At 38.1% G+C, this 13,989-nt stretch overlaps 7 protein-coding genes across 7 annotated transcripts; 4 read left to right on the top strand and 3 right to left on the bottom strand.

Moving 5' to 3' along the window:
• Positions 1–308: 308 nt before the first annotated feature.
• On the top strand, positions 309–3,425 carry RQC2 (Rqc2p; the record flags this gene model as incomplete). The annotated part of the gene is made up of 1 exon (NM_001183823.1): positions 309–3,425. One exon carries the CDS (start codon positions 309–311, stop codon positions 3,423–3,425), a length of 3,117 nt encoding a protein of 1,038 aa, NP_015316.1.
• A 232-nt stretch (positions 3,426–3,657) lies between these two features.
• Positions 3,658–4,227, bottom strand: RET3 (coatomer subunit zeta; the record flags this gene model as incomplete). Its single annotated transcript, NM_001183824.1, has 1 exon — positions 3,658–4,227. The coding sequence occupies one exon, from the start codon at positions 4,225–4,227 to the stop codon at positions 3,658–3,660; it is 570 nt and encodes a 189-aa protein (NP_015315.1).
• A 314-nt stretch (positions 4,228–4,541) lies between these two features.
• TAF3 (Taf3p) lies at positions 4,542–5,603 on the top strand (the record flags this gene model as incomplete). The annotated part of the gene is made up of 1 exon (NM_001183825.1): positions 4,542–5,603. One exon carries the CDS (start codon positions 4,542–4,544, stop codon positions 5,601–5,603), a length of 1,062 nt encoding a protein of 353 aa, NP_015314.1.
• A 232-nt stretch (positions 5,604–5,835) lies between these two features.
• RRP12 (mRNA-binding protein RRP12) lies at positions 5,836–9,522 on the bottom strand (the record flags this gene model as incomplete). The annotated part of the gene is made up of 1 exon (NM_001183826.1): positions 5,836–9,522. One exon carries the CDS (start codon positions 9,520–9,522, stop codon positions 5,836–5,838), a length of 3,687 nt encoding a protein of 1,228 aa, NP_015313.1.
• A 372-nt stretch (positions 9,523–9,894) lies between these two features.
• Positions 9,895–10,260, top strand: MRPS16 (mitochondrial 37S ribosomal protein MRPS16; the record flags this gene model as incomplete). The annotated part of the gene is made up of 1 exon (NM_001183827.1): positions 9,895–10,260. One exon carries the CDS (start codon positions 9,895–9,897, stop codon positions 10,258–10,260), a length of 366 nt encoding a protein of 121 aa, NP_015312.1.
• Positions 10,261–10,552: 292 nt separating this feature from the next.
• On the bottom strand, positions 10,553–11,698 carry CIP1 (Cip1p; the record flags this gene model as incomplete). Its single annotated transcript, NM_001183828.1, has 1 exon — positions 10,553–11,698. The coding sequence occupies one exon, from the start codon at positions 11,696–11,698 to the stop codon at positions 10,553–10,555; it is 1,146 nt and encodes a 381-aa protein (NP_015311.1).
• Positions 11,699–12,361: 663 nt separating this feature from the next.
• Positions 12,362–13,435, top strand: HST2 (histone deacetylase HST2; the record flags this gene model as incomplete). Its single annotated transcript, NM_001183829.1, has 1 exon — positions 12,362–13,435. One exon carries the CDS (start codon positions 12,362–12,364, stop codon positions 13,433–13,435), a length of 1,074 nt encoding a protein of 357 aa, NP_015310.1.
• Positions 13,436–13,989: the final 554 nt, after the last annotated feature.

Below are 13,989 nucleotides of genomic sequence, written 5' to 3'. Positions count from 1 at the left end.
GTCATCAACTGTCAGGTAACAAATGAGCCTCTACCTCAACTCTGTGGTTACGATTAAAATTGGATTTTCAATAAATAGCCTGAGTTTTAACCTTTTCAACAATTGCGACTTCTCTTCCGGACATTAACTAATGCACTATATCTATTGTATATTTGGACGCGTTTGAACTTTTCATTCATGCTGCGGAAGGATAGAAAAATGAAATTTCGCCTGAAAAATAGTTTTAAAAGAATCCGATGGCAAATTGAAAAGAAAGTTGCTACTTATTATCCGGTCTAAGAAGTCAGGCAGGCAAGAGATTAATAGCGATGAAGCAAAGAATTAGTGCCCTAGATTTACTGCTGTTGGCTAGAGAGCTGAAACAGGATTTGGAAGGCTACCGATTGAGTAATATATATAACATTGCCGATTCCTCAAAACAATTTTTGCTGAAATTTAATAAACCAGATTCTAAACTCAATGTTGTTGTCGATTGTGGCTTAAGAATTTACTTAACTGAATTTAGTAGGCCAATACCTCCAACTCCTTCCGGCTTTGTTGTCAAACTAAGGAAGCATCTTAAAGCTAAACGGTTAACAGCTTTAAAGCAAGTAGACCAGGATAGAATTCTTGTTCTACAATTTGCTGATGGCCACTTCTATTTAGTTTTGGAATTTTTCAGTGCAGGGAATGTCATTCTTCTAGATGAGAACAGAAGAATTATGGCTTTGCAAAGAGTCGTTCTAGAGCATGAAAATAAGGTCGGACAAATTTATGAAATGTTTGACGAATCACTTTTTACCACAAATAACGAGTCTGCTGATGAATCCATAGAAAAAAACAGAAAGGCAGAATACACCTCTGAACTAGTCAACGAGTGGATAAAAGCAGTTCAAGCCAAGTATGAATCAGACATTACTGTTATTAAGCAACTTAACATTCAAGGGAAGGAGGGCGCTAAAAAAAAAAAAGTGAAAGTACCTTCCATCCATAAACTGCTGCTTTCGAAAGTCCCTCATTTGTCTTCAGATTTATTATCAAAGAACCTTAAGGTATTCAATATCGACCCTTCAGAGTCTTGTTTAAATCTTTTGGAGGAAACAGACTCACTCGCCGAATTGCTAAACAGTACTCAGTTAGAATATAATCAACTTTTAACTACCACCGATAGAAAGGGTTACATTTTGGCCAAAAGAAATGAAAATTATATCTCTGAAAAAGATACTGCCGATTTGGAATTTATTTATGATACATTCCATCCCTTTAAGCCATATATAAATGGGGGAGACACTGACTCTTCTTGTATCATTGAAGTTGAAGGTCCTTACAATAGGACGCTAGACAAATTTTTCTCAACAATAGAATCCTCTAAGTATGCTCTACGTATACAAAATCAGGAATCGCAAGCGCAAAAGAAAATCGATGATGCTCGTGCCGAAAATGATAGAAAAATACAAGCTTTATTAGACGTCCAAGAACTAAATGAAAGGAAAGGCCATCTCATAATTGAAAATGCACCCTTAATAGAGGAAGTTAAGCTTGCTGTTCAGGGTCTAATCGATCAACAAATGGACTGGAACACTATTGAGAAACTAATTAAAAGTGAACAAAAAAAAGGCAACAGAATTGCTCAGCTTTTGAACTTGCCTTTGAACTTGAAACAGAACAAAATTAGCGTCAAGCTTGATCTCTCTAGCAAGGAACTCAACACTTCTTCAGACGAGGACAATGAATCAGAAGGCAATACTACTGATAGTTCTAGTGACTCAGACTCAGAAGACATGGAGAGTTCGAAGGAGAGGAGTACAAAAAGTATGAAAAGAAAATCTAATGAAAAGATAAACGTTACAATTGACCTTGGTTTATCAGCTTATGCCAATGCCACTGAATATTTCAATATCAAAAAAACAAGTGCTCAAAAGCAGAAAAAAGTCGAAAAGAATGTCGGCAAGGCTATGAAGAATATTGAAGTCAAAATTGATCAACAATTGAAAAAAAAGCTAAAAGATTCTCACAGTGTCTTAAAAAAGATCCGCACTCCTTACTTTTTTGAAAAATATAGTTGGTTTATTTCAAGTGAAGGATTTTTGGTCATGATGGGTAAAAGTCCGGCTGAGACAGATCAAATCTATTCAAAATATATTGAAGATGATGATATTTATATGTCCAATAGTTTTAACTCTCATGTATGGATCAAAAATCCAGAAAAAACAGAAGTTCCACCGAACACTTTGATGCAAGCGGGTATACTATGCATGTCCTCAAGCGAGGCTTGGTCGAAGAAGATATCTTCTTCTCCATGGTGGTGCTTTGCAAAGAATGTTAGTAAATTCGATGGCTCTGATAACTCCATTCTGCCAGAAGGTGCCTTTCGGTTGAAAAATGAGAATGATCAAAACCATTTACCCCCTGCTCAACTTGTGATGGGTTTTGGATTTTTATGGAAAGTGAAAACCAGTGGAAATGAGGATAATGGTGATGATGACGAAGAAGAAGAAGAAGAAGAAGAGGAAGAAGAAGAAGAAGAAGAAGAAGAAGAAGAAGAAGAAGAAGAAGAAAAAGAAGAAGAAGAAAAAGAAGAAGAGCAACAGCAAGATGAAGACGATAGTAACGAGGTCAATGGGTTAGAGAAGGGTGGAGATTCAAACGATAGCACGAAAAACAACAGTTTTGAACACGATAATCTTGAAAAAGACATCGAAAAGCATTGCACCATATCATCCGATACCGACTCTGATTCTGGAAATGCTAAAGCCAAAAATGACAATAGCAGTACGCAGCGTATCCTTGATGAACCAGGTGTTCCGATATCTTTAATCGAAAACATAAACAGTAACGTCCGTGGTAAAAGAGGAAAATTGAAGAAAATTCAAAAGAAATACGCCGACCAGGATGAAACTGAACGTCTCTTGCGTTTGGAGGCCTTGGGTACTTTGAAGGGTATCGAAAAGCAGCAACAAAGGAAGAAAGAAGAAATAATGAAGCGAGAAGTTAGAGAAGATAGAAAGAATAAACGCGAGAAACAAAGAAGACTACAGGCTTTAAAATTCACCAAAAAAGAGAAAGCAAGAGTGAACTATGATAAACACAAGTCCGAATTAAAACCATCTCTCGATAAGGGCGATGTGGTTGATGATATTATACCAGTATTTGCCCCCTGGCCTGCGCTTTTGAAATATAAATACAAAGTCAAAATACAACCGGGAAGTGCGAAGAAAACTAAGACTTTAACTGAAATTTTACATTATTTCAAGAGTAGACCACTAGACGGTTCTTCAACTGACAACGAAATGGATTGGCCCCAAGAACATGAAATGATTAAAGGCTTGAAGGAACAGGACTTGGTTCTTCTGCTCTGTGTCGACAAGTTAAAAGTAACAATCGCTGGGCAGAAATCCACCAAGAACGGTGGTAACTCTTCGAAGAAGGGCAAAAAAAAACGCTAAATCATATGAGATGAAAAGAAAATAGACAGCAATTATAATTTTTTCATTATTTTTCATCACAGACCAACGAGAAGAATAAAATGATTAGCATGAGGTGACAATCATTTCTAAATGAGCAACATATACTTATATATATAAGTAGATACATATATATGGAAGGGAGAAAGTAAGACACTGCATATATACCATATAAGACCAGCTAAAATTTTCTTCTATCCGCTTTGCCTTGTGATCATAAGCCTTGCTGTAACCTTTCTTGAAACTTGCTCTTTGCGAAACCCCACGCGCCTAAGAAACCCTTATCCAAATCTAATGCCATTTGGGGTTCGTTCGTAGGTGGTTTAGAAACTCTGGATGCAATAGTGTTAGAGTCAGTTTCGAGGATAACACCATTATCAATGGTTTCATCAATAGCTAATAAAACCATATCATAGTTTTCTTGGATGTTTTTTTTGTCCATTCCTGAGTTCAAAATCAAATCCAAAGCTCCTCTGATTGCTGAAAATCCTTGCTGAAGAACAATTTCATTCTCTTCCAGCGAAGCAACTAAATATATCGTGATATCAATGTATTCTTTGTAAAGGACTAAATGATCCTCGAAGATTAAAATCTCCGAATCTTGCTTGTGAGTCTTACGGTATAGTTGTTTCTCAAACTCTTTTTGCTTCTTCACCGAATTGAAGAGCAATTGGTGTCCTTCATCAGATCTATGAGGAGGTTGATAATACTTTGCATAAATTCGTTCTCCTTGCTGATCTAGTATTAAAACAGCCTGAACAGTATATAGCGATAAAGAAGACATCCTGGAACAATGATGCACAGTACTCAAAATTAGCAAGCCAGCTCACAAACAAAACCTAAATGCCTAAAGAACTTCTGTCTAGCAATAACTTCGATATTCCACACCTTGTAGCCTAAACAATGCAAACGTGTTTTTTCACTTGACAGAAGTGGCGAAACGGGTAAGCTCGCGATGCTTTAGTTTTTTTTTTCAGTAATTTCATATTGCATGATGAAGGTATGCTAATATAACACTTGAAGTAGCTTCCTGAGCAATTCCAAATCACCTACTAGCGGAAAACAGCGATATCTTTGGGTCAATAGAGTTCCTCTGCTATGACTACAAATAATGACTTCTATTTTGCTCTACTACGCATATCTATTCTCCAATTATTGAAGGCACAAGGATTTGACAGGGCAAGGCCCAGTCTGGTGGATGTCATGACCGATCTCTATGCAAAATTCTTGAGTTTGTTAGCATCAGAGGTCAGTTCTATCGCTCAGGCAAGATGTGATCAGGACGATACAATTGCTTTACAAGATATAACTCTGGCTCTGGAAAATCTAGGTATTGTTAAGCCTACGAACGTTCTGGATGTCTATGATGAAAACTCCGAATTATCAAGTTCACGAGGAATGGAAAAGTTCAAGGACTGGTGTATTTATAGTACTCAATTGACCGACGCGCGAATAACTGCCTTACCCACAGTAGAATTACTACAAAGTGAGGAAAAAGAATCTGATCCTTTGTCAGCAATACCTGACTATCTCAATCAATTACTGCAAAACAAGGGTGCGAAACAGAAATTAGAAACAAAGAATAGAAAAACAGAGTTGATAGAAGATCTAATAAATAATAATGGATTAGATGATTGGATCAAATTAGTCATTGCTAGACAACGTATAAACATGATTGAAAGAGCTTCCAAAAAAGAATCTCAAAATGTACCGGCTTTACCACATATTGCAGGCTATAAATCTTCCATTCTAAGCCGCCATCACCACACTACCATAACAAACGAAGATAGGATGCCTTCGGCGATGACCCCAAGAGATGAGGATGCCTTAACAGAGATCCAAGAAAATCCATTTGTAACTAGCAAACTGCCGATAATGAGAAAAGAAAATAGGTTAGAAAATATAACTCTTTCATTTGAGGATGAGGAGCTTGAATCACTTGGCGAAGTGGAAGGCCCTAACCAAAAGTCTCAAGAAAATAACAATGAGGAAAGTTTTAAAGAGAACAATAAAAGTTTAACAGAGTCTCCTCATGGTGATGACCGTGACATATCAATGTTTCAATTCGACTCAAATGTTGATACTAAATGGGCAGAGCAGGAAGATATGGACAGCACATTTCAACGTCGAACCTCACTAGATTATGGGGGTTACTTTTAAAACGACATTTCTGCATTTTCTTTCGTCATTATCTCATCCATATTTAATTAACCTCACATTATTACTATATAGTGTACTTTCGCTTCTTCAAGATAATAAGCAATTAAACGCCCGATTCATTTTTTTCTTTATTTTAATCATTTTTAATATACAGTATTATAATATTCTTATATATACATATCTGATTTTTTCTCCAGGTGTGTAATTAGCCATATTGCTCAGTTTCAATCTTCTATAATTTTTTTCTAGATTTGAACTTTGGACCTTTCTTATTATGTTTGCCAATCTTGTTACCTTGATTTACTCTTCCTCTCATTAGCCTACTATCCTTTTCACCATCATCATCATCGCCAAATTCATCAGAGTCCTTTCCATTTTTCCTGAATTTCAGCTTGTTTCTTTGACCTCTTACAGGACCACTTTTCACAGCCTCTAGATACGCATTGATTCCGCTTGTCACAGCACTCAATGGATCGTCTACATTAGTAGAGGGTTTAGGTTGCCCCTTGACAACGAGTTTTCCTTCTGAGTCAAAGTTAAACGCATCATCATTAAACCTTGCTCTATTTTGATTCTTATTGAATTTCTTTGGTCTGGTAGATGATATATGAGCTAGTGTTTGAGAATCTAACAAATCTAGTGGGTTGTCACCGGATTCTACAATAAATTGCTTTGCCCCATTCTTCATTTTGCCACCAGCAACATTTTCCTCCTGATCTGATCCATTATCATTTTCTTCATCAGACCCATAAACAGCTTCATCGAATGCAGACATAAATCTTGAACCCTTTGTGGCAGCTACATCACTAACTCCAGTAGTAACTTCTTCATCTTTACGCTTATTCCTATTGCGCATCTTTCTTATATTTGTTAATAATCTCCTATCTTCTTCAGGGAAGTTGGCTTCAATGTAGTCATATCCAAATCTCCTTATTAATCTTTCAATAATATGCTTGACTTTGGCTTTGAAATGACCAGTGTGTTCGTGAGACCATCTTAATAACTTTAGAAGTAACTCTGGCACCTTTGGCCTCATCAGTTCTTCTGGAAGCCCCAAAACACAAACCTTGGTAAACCCAATGGCGCTTTTTACAATTTCCCTAGAGTTAGAAGTTAAGTACAATTCAATGGTGTCATATATATCCATTAGTATACCGGAATCGAGTTCATTTTTGAATTCAAAAACTAAACAAGCATAACCCGTAATTGAACTACTAACCATATGTTGAGATTCACCAATAAGACCGGCAGAAATGATCTTAAAAAACTCTGATATTGACGACGATTGATCTGGAGTGGTAGGATCATAACCTGGTATTTGGAATAATTTGATAATACCATTTGGCTCATTCATTTTTCTTCCCATACAAATTAAAGTATCAAAAGCGGTCTCTCTAGATTTTTCATTCACATCCTTTGTACTCAAAATAACCTCAGCGACGGTTCTAACAATGAAATCAAGATGATCTAAAGGTAATAATTCTACTATGGTTTTAATTGCTGTTAATCTTGCAGCTTTAGCAGATGTTTGAACAGAGGAGGCGCTATCTACCATGACATTCTCAATATCCGAAATGAATTGGGCGACAGCTGTTGATCCCGATTTCAACTCAGAAAGCTTTGTAATAATTCTATAAGCTCTTTTTTGAATTAGCGCGTCAGCAGAATTTACGGTGAGGCTAAACATTGAGAATAAAGCAGAATAAGACGAGACAGGTAAGTATGTTATCATACATATGATTAAGTCCAATAGTGTCGCTGTCAATTGAGGCTTTTTCTTTTCTTTGTTCACATTTCCGCTACTTTCTTCATTCATAGAATTCTTCAAAAGACCACATACGTTGTTGAAAGTTTTCTCCAAATCTTCCTTTGAAGTAATCTTTAAATATTGATCAATCGTTTCCAAAATATAACTCCTTGCATTTGGAGTGGTTTGAGTATAAACATTGAACAAAACTGCTAGAAGATTCGTTGATTTGGTTGAAAGGTATTCTATATTCTTTTGAGCTTCAGAAATGGGGAAACGTTGCAACAATAAAACGTTGTGAGAAGAGGACTCTTCGGCATATGAAACATTGCTTTCTGCCAAGACCTTTAAAGCATGACAAATTGTAGTTCTTAACTCAACCTCGCTGTATAATAAAGAAGATAGTTCTGAGGCAAATTCGTCAGTGAAGGATTCCCTCAAGTCCATTGGGAGTTCACAAAACCGTGGAAGTGTAGACCAGATTTGGTCAACAATAGTTTGAAAAACTCTCAATTGAATAGATTCTTCCGGGACTTTATCGAACTTAGATTGAAAACTTTTAATGTATGGTGCCAATTCGTTTTGAAAAGTTGCAAGGTTCGCATTTTTCGTATAATCTCTAATAAGCGGTAACAACCAAGCCCTGCCAGGTCTTTCGGAAGATGGATTGTCTAAATTCAGGGGTGCTTCTGCGAGTATCATTTCAGGGCCCATAGCAGAAATGGAGGCTCCGATTACTAATTCGATTTCATTTCTCAAATCCATAAACTGTTCTTCATTTACTCTCCATGTATCGACTATTTTCAGTGATTTTAAAAAGTGAGGATTAGATCTATATCTGAATTTGTTGAATGCTGCCACCAAAATCTTAAGAATTTCTCTGGAACAATGGGAATATCTAATGGATAAAAAGTCGATAAATGTTTTCGCAATTTGAGAGATGATTTCATCTACGTTTTTGAAAACTTTCTCATCCACACTTGGTGTATACAATAACAAATCATCTTTAACAGACTCAGAAAGGATTGAGATAAGACATTGAGAGGCAGCTTGGTACACTTCTGGAGTTTCACTAGCTAAATATGTGCACATAATGTGAAATACACCAGGAATTTTACGTAGCGCTTTCAGTGGTTGATGTGTTGCGTAAGTGGACATACCCTTAATGACCACAGCAATCCAGGACTTGGTTAATAATGTATCGACATTTGAGGGTTTTAATGCAAAAATGGTATCCAAGACTCTTAGGTACTTATTTTCAGCCAATCCAGAAGAAATGGTAGTTTCTGCCATTGTTTTGAACATGCTTTCAAAACATTCAAATGATGCAGAAACGAGATATTGCTCTGAGCTTTTGGTGACTCCCAATAGTACATCACAAAGAGGCTCAATCTGTGAAGATGGCCACTGTCCAGTAGAGACGACTGAAGTAATCAACCTTAGAGAGCGCATGACACTAGCGTTAATGTCTTCCTTTGTTTTCTGTGCTTTCAATTGTTTATTTGATAAATTCGAGAGATCATTTAAAATACCTGCTAACTGCTTGTCACAGAAATCTGCTACAAAAACTGCCGCTACATGCTCTGCAGTTGGTGCAACAGGAGGGTTTAATAAGACCGCATGAACTGCATCTAGCGCTCTCTTTCTAACTTTTGGTCTTACATCTAAAGAAAGTTCAAGTATACCCTGCAAACCTCTTTTTGGAGTGACGTTTAGATCATAAGTATTGTTCCAGGCTTGTGCATCTTGAGCAATAAGAAGAGATTCTAAACAACCAATAGCAGCTCTAATTAGAGGGGCATTAGCCTTTTCTGCAGTGATACATGGGGCAATTTTCGTTAGGATTTCAGAAAACTTCGATCTTAATAATACCTTAGGCGAATAATGAAATATCAGATCTAGAAGATATGTAGATGAGGAAGCCAATTGAATATCTTTTATTTCATGAGTAGATGGGTCTACTGCTTGATCCAATAGTGACATAAAGGAAATGATATAATTTACAATGTTTTTTGAAACATCATTTGTAGCTTGACCTGCAATATTTTCCTCAACGGCAGTTAATATTATAGCAATATGCTTTTGATTCTCCAATTTAGAGTTTACTTGGGAACGAATTTTAGCCAGCTTGTCCTCCAGCTCTAAAAGAAAAGCAACTTTGTCTTGATCCATGATGAACTCTGAGATTTGCTGATTCAATTCGCGAGATGCTGTTCAAAATCTAGAAATTACCTGGTTGAATTCAATCAGTAAAAAAATAAGTTGAACCTTTTCAAACTAAAACTCTTCTCTGAGAGAATTAACTGCGACCGAGGAAGTTCTAATTGCGCGATGAGATGAGATGATATAATTAAAATTTTAAACACTGCAGCGAAAAGAAAAATTTTCACTAATTATGATCATCTATCATTCAGGACGGAAAAAATGAAATAGTACACCAAGAACAGTTGTAAGAAAAAAGGAAGGGGAATATATACACGACTTAAGTAACGGAGGAGTTCTGACTGGTATTCCGTTAAGAAATTGTAATAGAGTTTATCAAGTATGACCTGTGGTCTAGTACGAATAAGGTTAGCTAGATTTGGAAGAAAAAATAGTCCGGTCTATAATATCGTAGTGGCTAATTCCCGTAAGGCGAGGGATGCTAAACCGATCGAGGTACTAGGAACCTACGTGCCGGTACCCAGCCCAGTGACCAAGAGAGAATTGAAGAGGGGCGTTGTACCTATTAAAGACGTGAAGCTTGATTTTGATAGAACAAAATATTGGATTGGTGTGGGAGCACAACCTAGCGAAACAGTTACTAAACTATTACGAAAGGCTGGTATATTAAATGATGCATGGGCCACTAGTAAGAACAGCAATGTGAATAGGAAAGTTGTATTTGAAAGAATGGAAACATTGGAGTGAAAAAGATCGGAAAAAAAAAAAAAAAGAAAAAGAAAGGAAAGCAAAGGAACGTGTTTTAATTGATGCGAGGTGTATATGTATATGTTGTATATATGTTTTACTTGGCGCTTTTATATCTATCAGACTTGTAAATAATACATCTATGGCCAACCAGAAAATGGAGAATGAGACTTGAAATGGAATAAATTAAATTCTTAATCGAATGTGAAGAAAAGAGAAAGTGTAATAGAATTTCATTAAGATAGTGTCATTATAGGTCATGTATTGTGTGCTCCTGACTGTTCGGCACTATTTACCTTTTAAGACGCAATAAATCTCTTTTTAGCTTCAATGATTCATTTGGTAAAATAGAGGATTCTTCAGTGGACACGTTTGCTGTAGGTAAACGAGTACTAGCTAAGGGGGACGATATGATATTGCTACGTTGTCTCGATAGCAGAGCTATGTTAAAATTAAATGCGGAATCTGTTGTAGGCGTTGGCGTGAGTAAAGAAAAGGCATTACTGTTGCTAACACTATTGTTAGAATTTGTGCGGGCTAAGATAGGTTGTGGTTGTAATTCTGAAATATACTGGGACGAGCCATTTCTATTCTTCATTGAGACGTTGGATCTTTGTAAGGAATACCAGTTCAACGTGTTGGTCAGGCTGGTAGTAGAGCTTACATTCGGATTCGAGTTTGTGTTTGATAAGGGGATTGGATCGGTAATATCTGCGTTAACAAACGGGGAGGGAACTCTAAGCATTTCAGAAAACTGTGGTGGGGGTGGTGGGGGTAAAGAAGTTAAAGAAGTGTTACGAGAAAGATAGCCGTCTTTTCTGACCTCTTGCAACAAGCGCTGTCTTACCAATGTTAAAAGCCAGCTATTTCTGTCACATCCGATATCCAATTGTTGAAGCTCAGATTGCTGTATAGCCGCTTTGGCAACTCTATTCAATATTCCTGAGGGAGGGTTTGTAGTATCAAACGGAGTTATCGTAGGATCGCTGCACGTGTTTTGGTAAACTTCTAATAGAAGGCCGACAAACTGCGGTGTGAACGAAGTGAATTGAGCGTTATTGTTGTAAAAGGTATGTTGTTTGAAATTCTGAGCGAAATCGGAAACGGAACTCGCCAGCGAAGAGGCGCTATTCTGTCTGGTTCTATTAGCATTGAGGTAAGGTGGAAAATACGAGGCATCCGAGCTTTTCGCCTGATTGGAGCTGCTATTATTTATAGGAGTCATTACCGGAGTGAAAACGGGAGTGGACAAGTTTCTGTCAAATGCAATCATGTCATCGTAATCACAATTTAACAACGGCTGAGGGTCCTGAGTTTGATGTTGAGCTTCTGGTTGGATGGGCAACGCGTCTTCGGGCTTGCAATTCTTGTCCTTATTTTCTTGAGATCGCCTAGAAGAGCCGGCGTGTAATCTCTTGTGCAATCTTTCCAGCAGCATTCTATATCCTATTAAACTGGTTCTAGTTCGCTTTACTAAGAAGGGAATTACAGGTTGAAGCTAGGGGGAGGAAAATACACGCTTCTATAATAGCATTCTTATATATGTTTATCTACAAGGGAAATAGAGCTATACGAAAAAAATAGAAACAGAGACAGCAACAGGAAACAGAAACAGAAACAAAAACAGAACTTTGTTTAAAGTTCGGAGTTCAAGCGTCATTTCTACACTAGTTCTTGATGAGACCTAATGAGTTTGACGTGCCTATCCAGATTGGGTGACGCGTAAAGGAGTATACCTCCTTTTTTCGCTTCACTTGAGCTTAAAATGACCATTTCTATTTCCCAAAGTGGGCATATGTCTTCCCCCTGCGCGAGTTCCGGAGTGGCAAAAAAATGTAGTAAGAAGCCGCCCTTCCCGCGCCGTTTTCCTTACGGAGGCGTCTCCCGCCCTACGCAGAGGCCCCCTGCCTGCGTGCTTTCTGCCGTCCAGCTATGGCCCAGCATTAACTCTGTTAGCTTCGCCGATCTTAAGAATAAGGAATAGACCACATTCTCTGCATGTGTTTCCATCTTTCGTAACTGTCTCTGTATCAGTAAATGTCGCTATCTGTGCCCGTCACTGAGCTACCAACCAGACGTACCGCGATCTCTCCGTGTTTCGATGTCTGTTTCTACCGCCTCTACAGAGATGTCGGTTAGGAAGATCGCTGCTCATATGAAAAGCAACCCCAACGCTAAAGTAATCTTTATGGTGGGTGCCGGGATATCCACTTCTTGTGGGATACCAGACTTCCGATCTCCGGGAACTGGCCTGTACCATAACTTGGCCAGGTTGAAGTTGCCGTACCCTGAAGCAGTGTTCGATGTCGATTTTTTCCAATCGGATCCTTTGCCATTTTACACTTTGGCTAAAGAGTTGTATCCCGGAAATTTCAGACCTTCTAAGTTTCACTATCTTTTGAAATTGTTTCAAGACAAAGACGTTTTGAAGAGAGTATATACCCAGAATATAGACACTTTAGAAAGACAGGCCGGTGTTAAGGATGATCTGATCATCGAGGCCCATGGCAGTTTTGCTCACTGTCATTGTATCGGATGTGGTAAAGTTTATCCCCCACAGGTTTTCAAATCCAAGCTGGCAGAGCATCCTATAAAGGATTTTGTCAAGTGTGATGTGTGCGGTGAACTGGTAAAGCCGGCAATAGTTTTTTTTGGCGAAGATCTACCGGATTCCTTTTCGGAAACTTGGTTAAACGATTCAGAGTGGCTTCGTGAAAAAATCACGACATCTGGAAAACATCCTCAGCAGCCTCTTGTCATCGTCGTTGGCACCTCACTAGCCGTTTATCCCTTTGCGTCTCTGCCCGAAGAAATTCCTCGAAAGGTAAAAAGAGTTCTGTGCAATTTGGAAACGGTGGGCGATTTTAAAGCTAACAAGAGGCCTACAGATTTAATAGTTCATCAGTACTCGGATGAGTTTGCCGAGCAACTCGTTGAAGAATTAGGTTGGCAAGAAGATTTCGAAAAGATACTTACGGCCCAAGGTGGAATGGGGGATAACTCTAAAGAGCAATTACTTGAAATTGTACATGATTTAGAGAATTTGAGTTTGGATCAATCTGAACATGAGAGTGCAGACAAGAAGGATAAGAAGCTACAGCGTCTCAATGGCCATGACAGCGATGAAGATGGAGCAAGCAACTCCTCTTCTTCACAAAAAGCCGCTAAAGAATAATGTGTTGGTTGCAATGTTTTCCGTCCCCCTTTTTTTTTCCTTATTCATCTAGCATGCGCGGCAATTTGATAGTTTAAAAATAAAAGAGACGCGTAATTGAGCTTGGCTTTCCTACGCGTTTGACATTGCATACATATTCTTTCCCCCCACCCCCTTATAGATATCGAAAAATTTGTAAGCTCTGACGTGCAATTCTACTTTAGCCAATTAGGTTTGATAAAAAATACGGCGCCAGCTGACTTTTTTCTCTTTCTGGATAAGTACTCAGAATATATAGATAAGTAGAATGGGTTCCCGAACCGTCAATGCAGCCAATTCATCTCAATACTGCGCCGAACAGCTTCTGAAGCGATCTTGACTTTGTGGGCAGCTTGAAATTTTCTTGGATGATTCTGTCCTATTTGAGCTTTACCTCCTCCCATCGAAAGGGCGAAGTCACACCGTTTTCAAAGGTGGAGTGTTACCCCACCCCCCACGCTGACTCCACATCTGACTCTCTACCGTTTTATTATAGCGAACGTTAACTCTGAATGTATGTGTGGTGTGTATGAATT

This window comes from Saccharomyces cerevisiae, chromosome XVI, assembly GCF_000146045.2.
Source record: "Saccharomyces cerevisiae S288C chromosome XVI, complete sequence".
Lineage (NCBI taxonomy): Eukaryota > Fungi > Ascomycota > Saccharomycetes > Saccharomycetales > Saccharomycetaceae > Saccharomyces > Saccharomyces cerevisiae.
The sequence above is the reverse complement of the archived record's forward strand: the minus strand, read 5'-3'. Positions and strand labels throughout refer to the sequence as shown.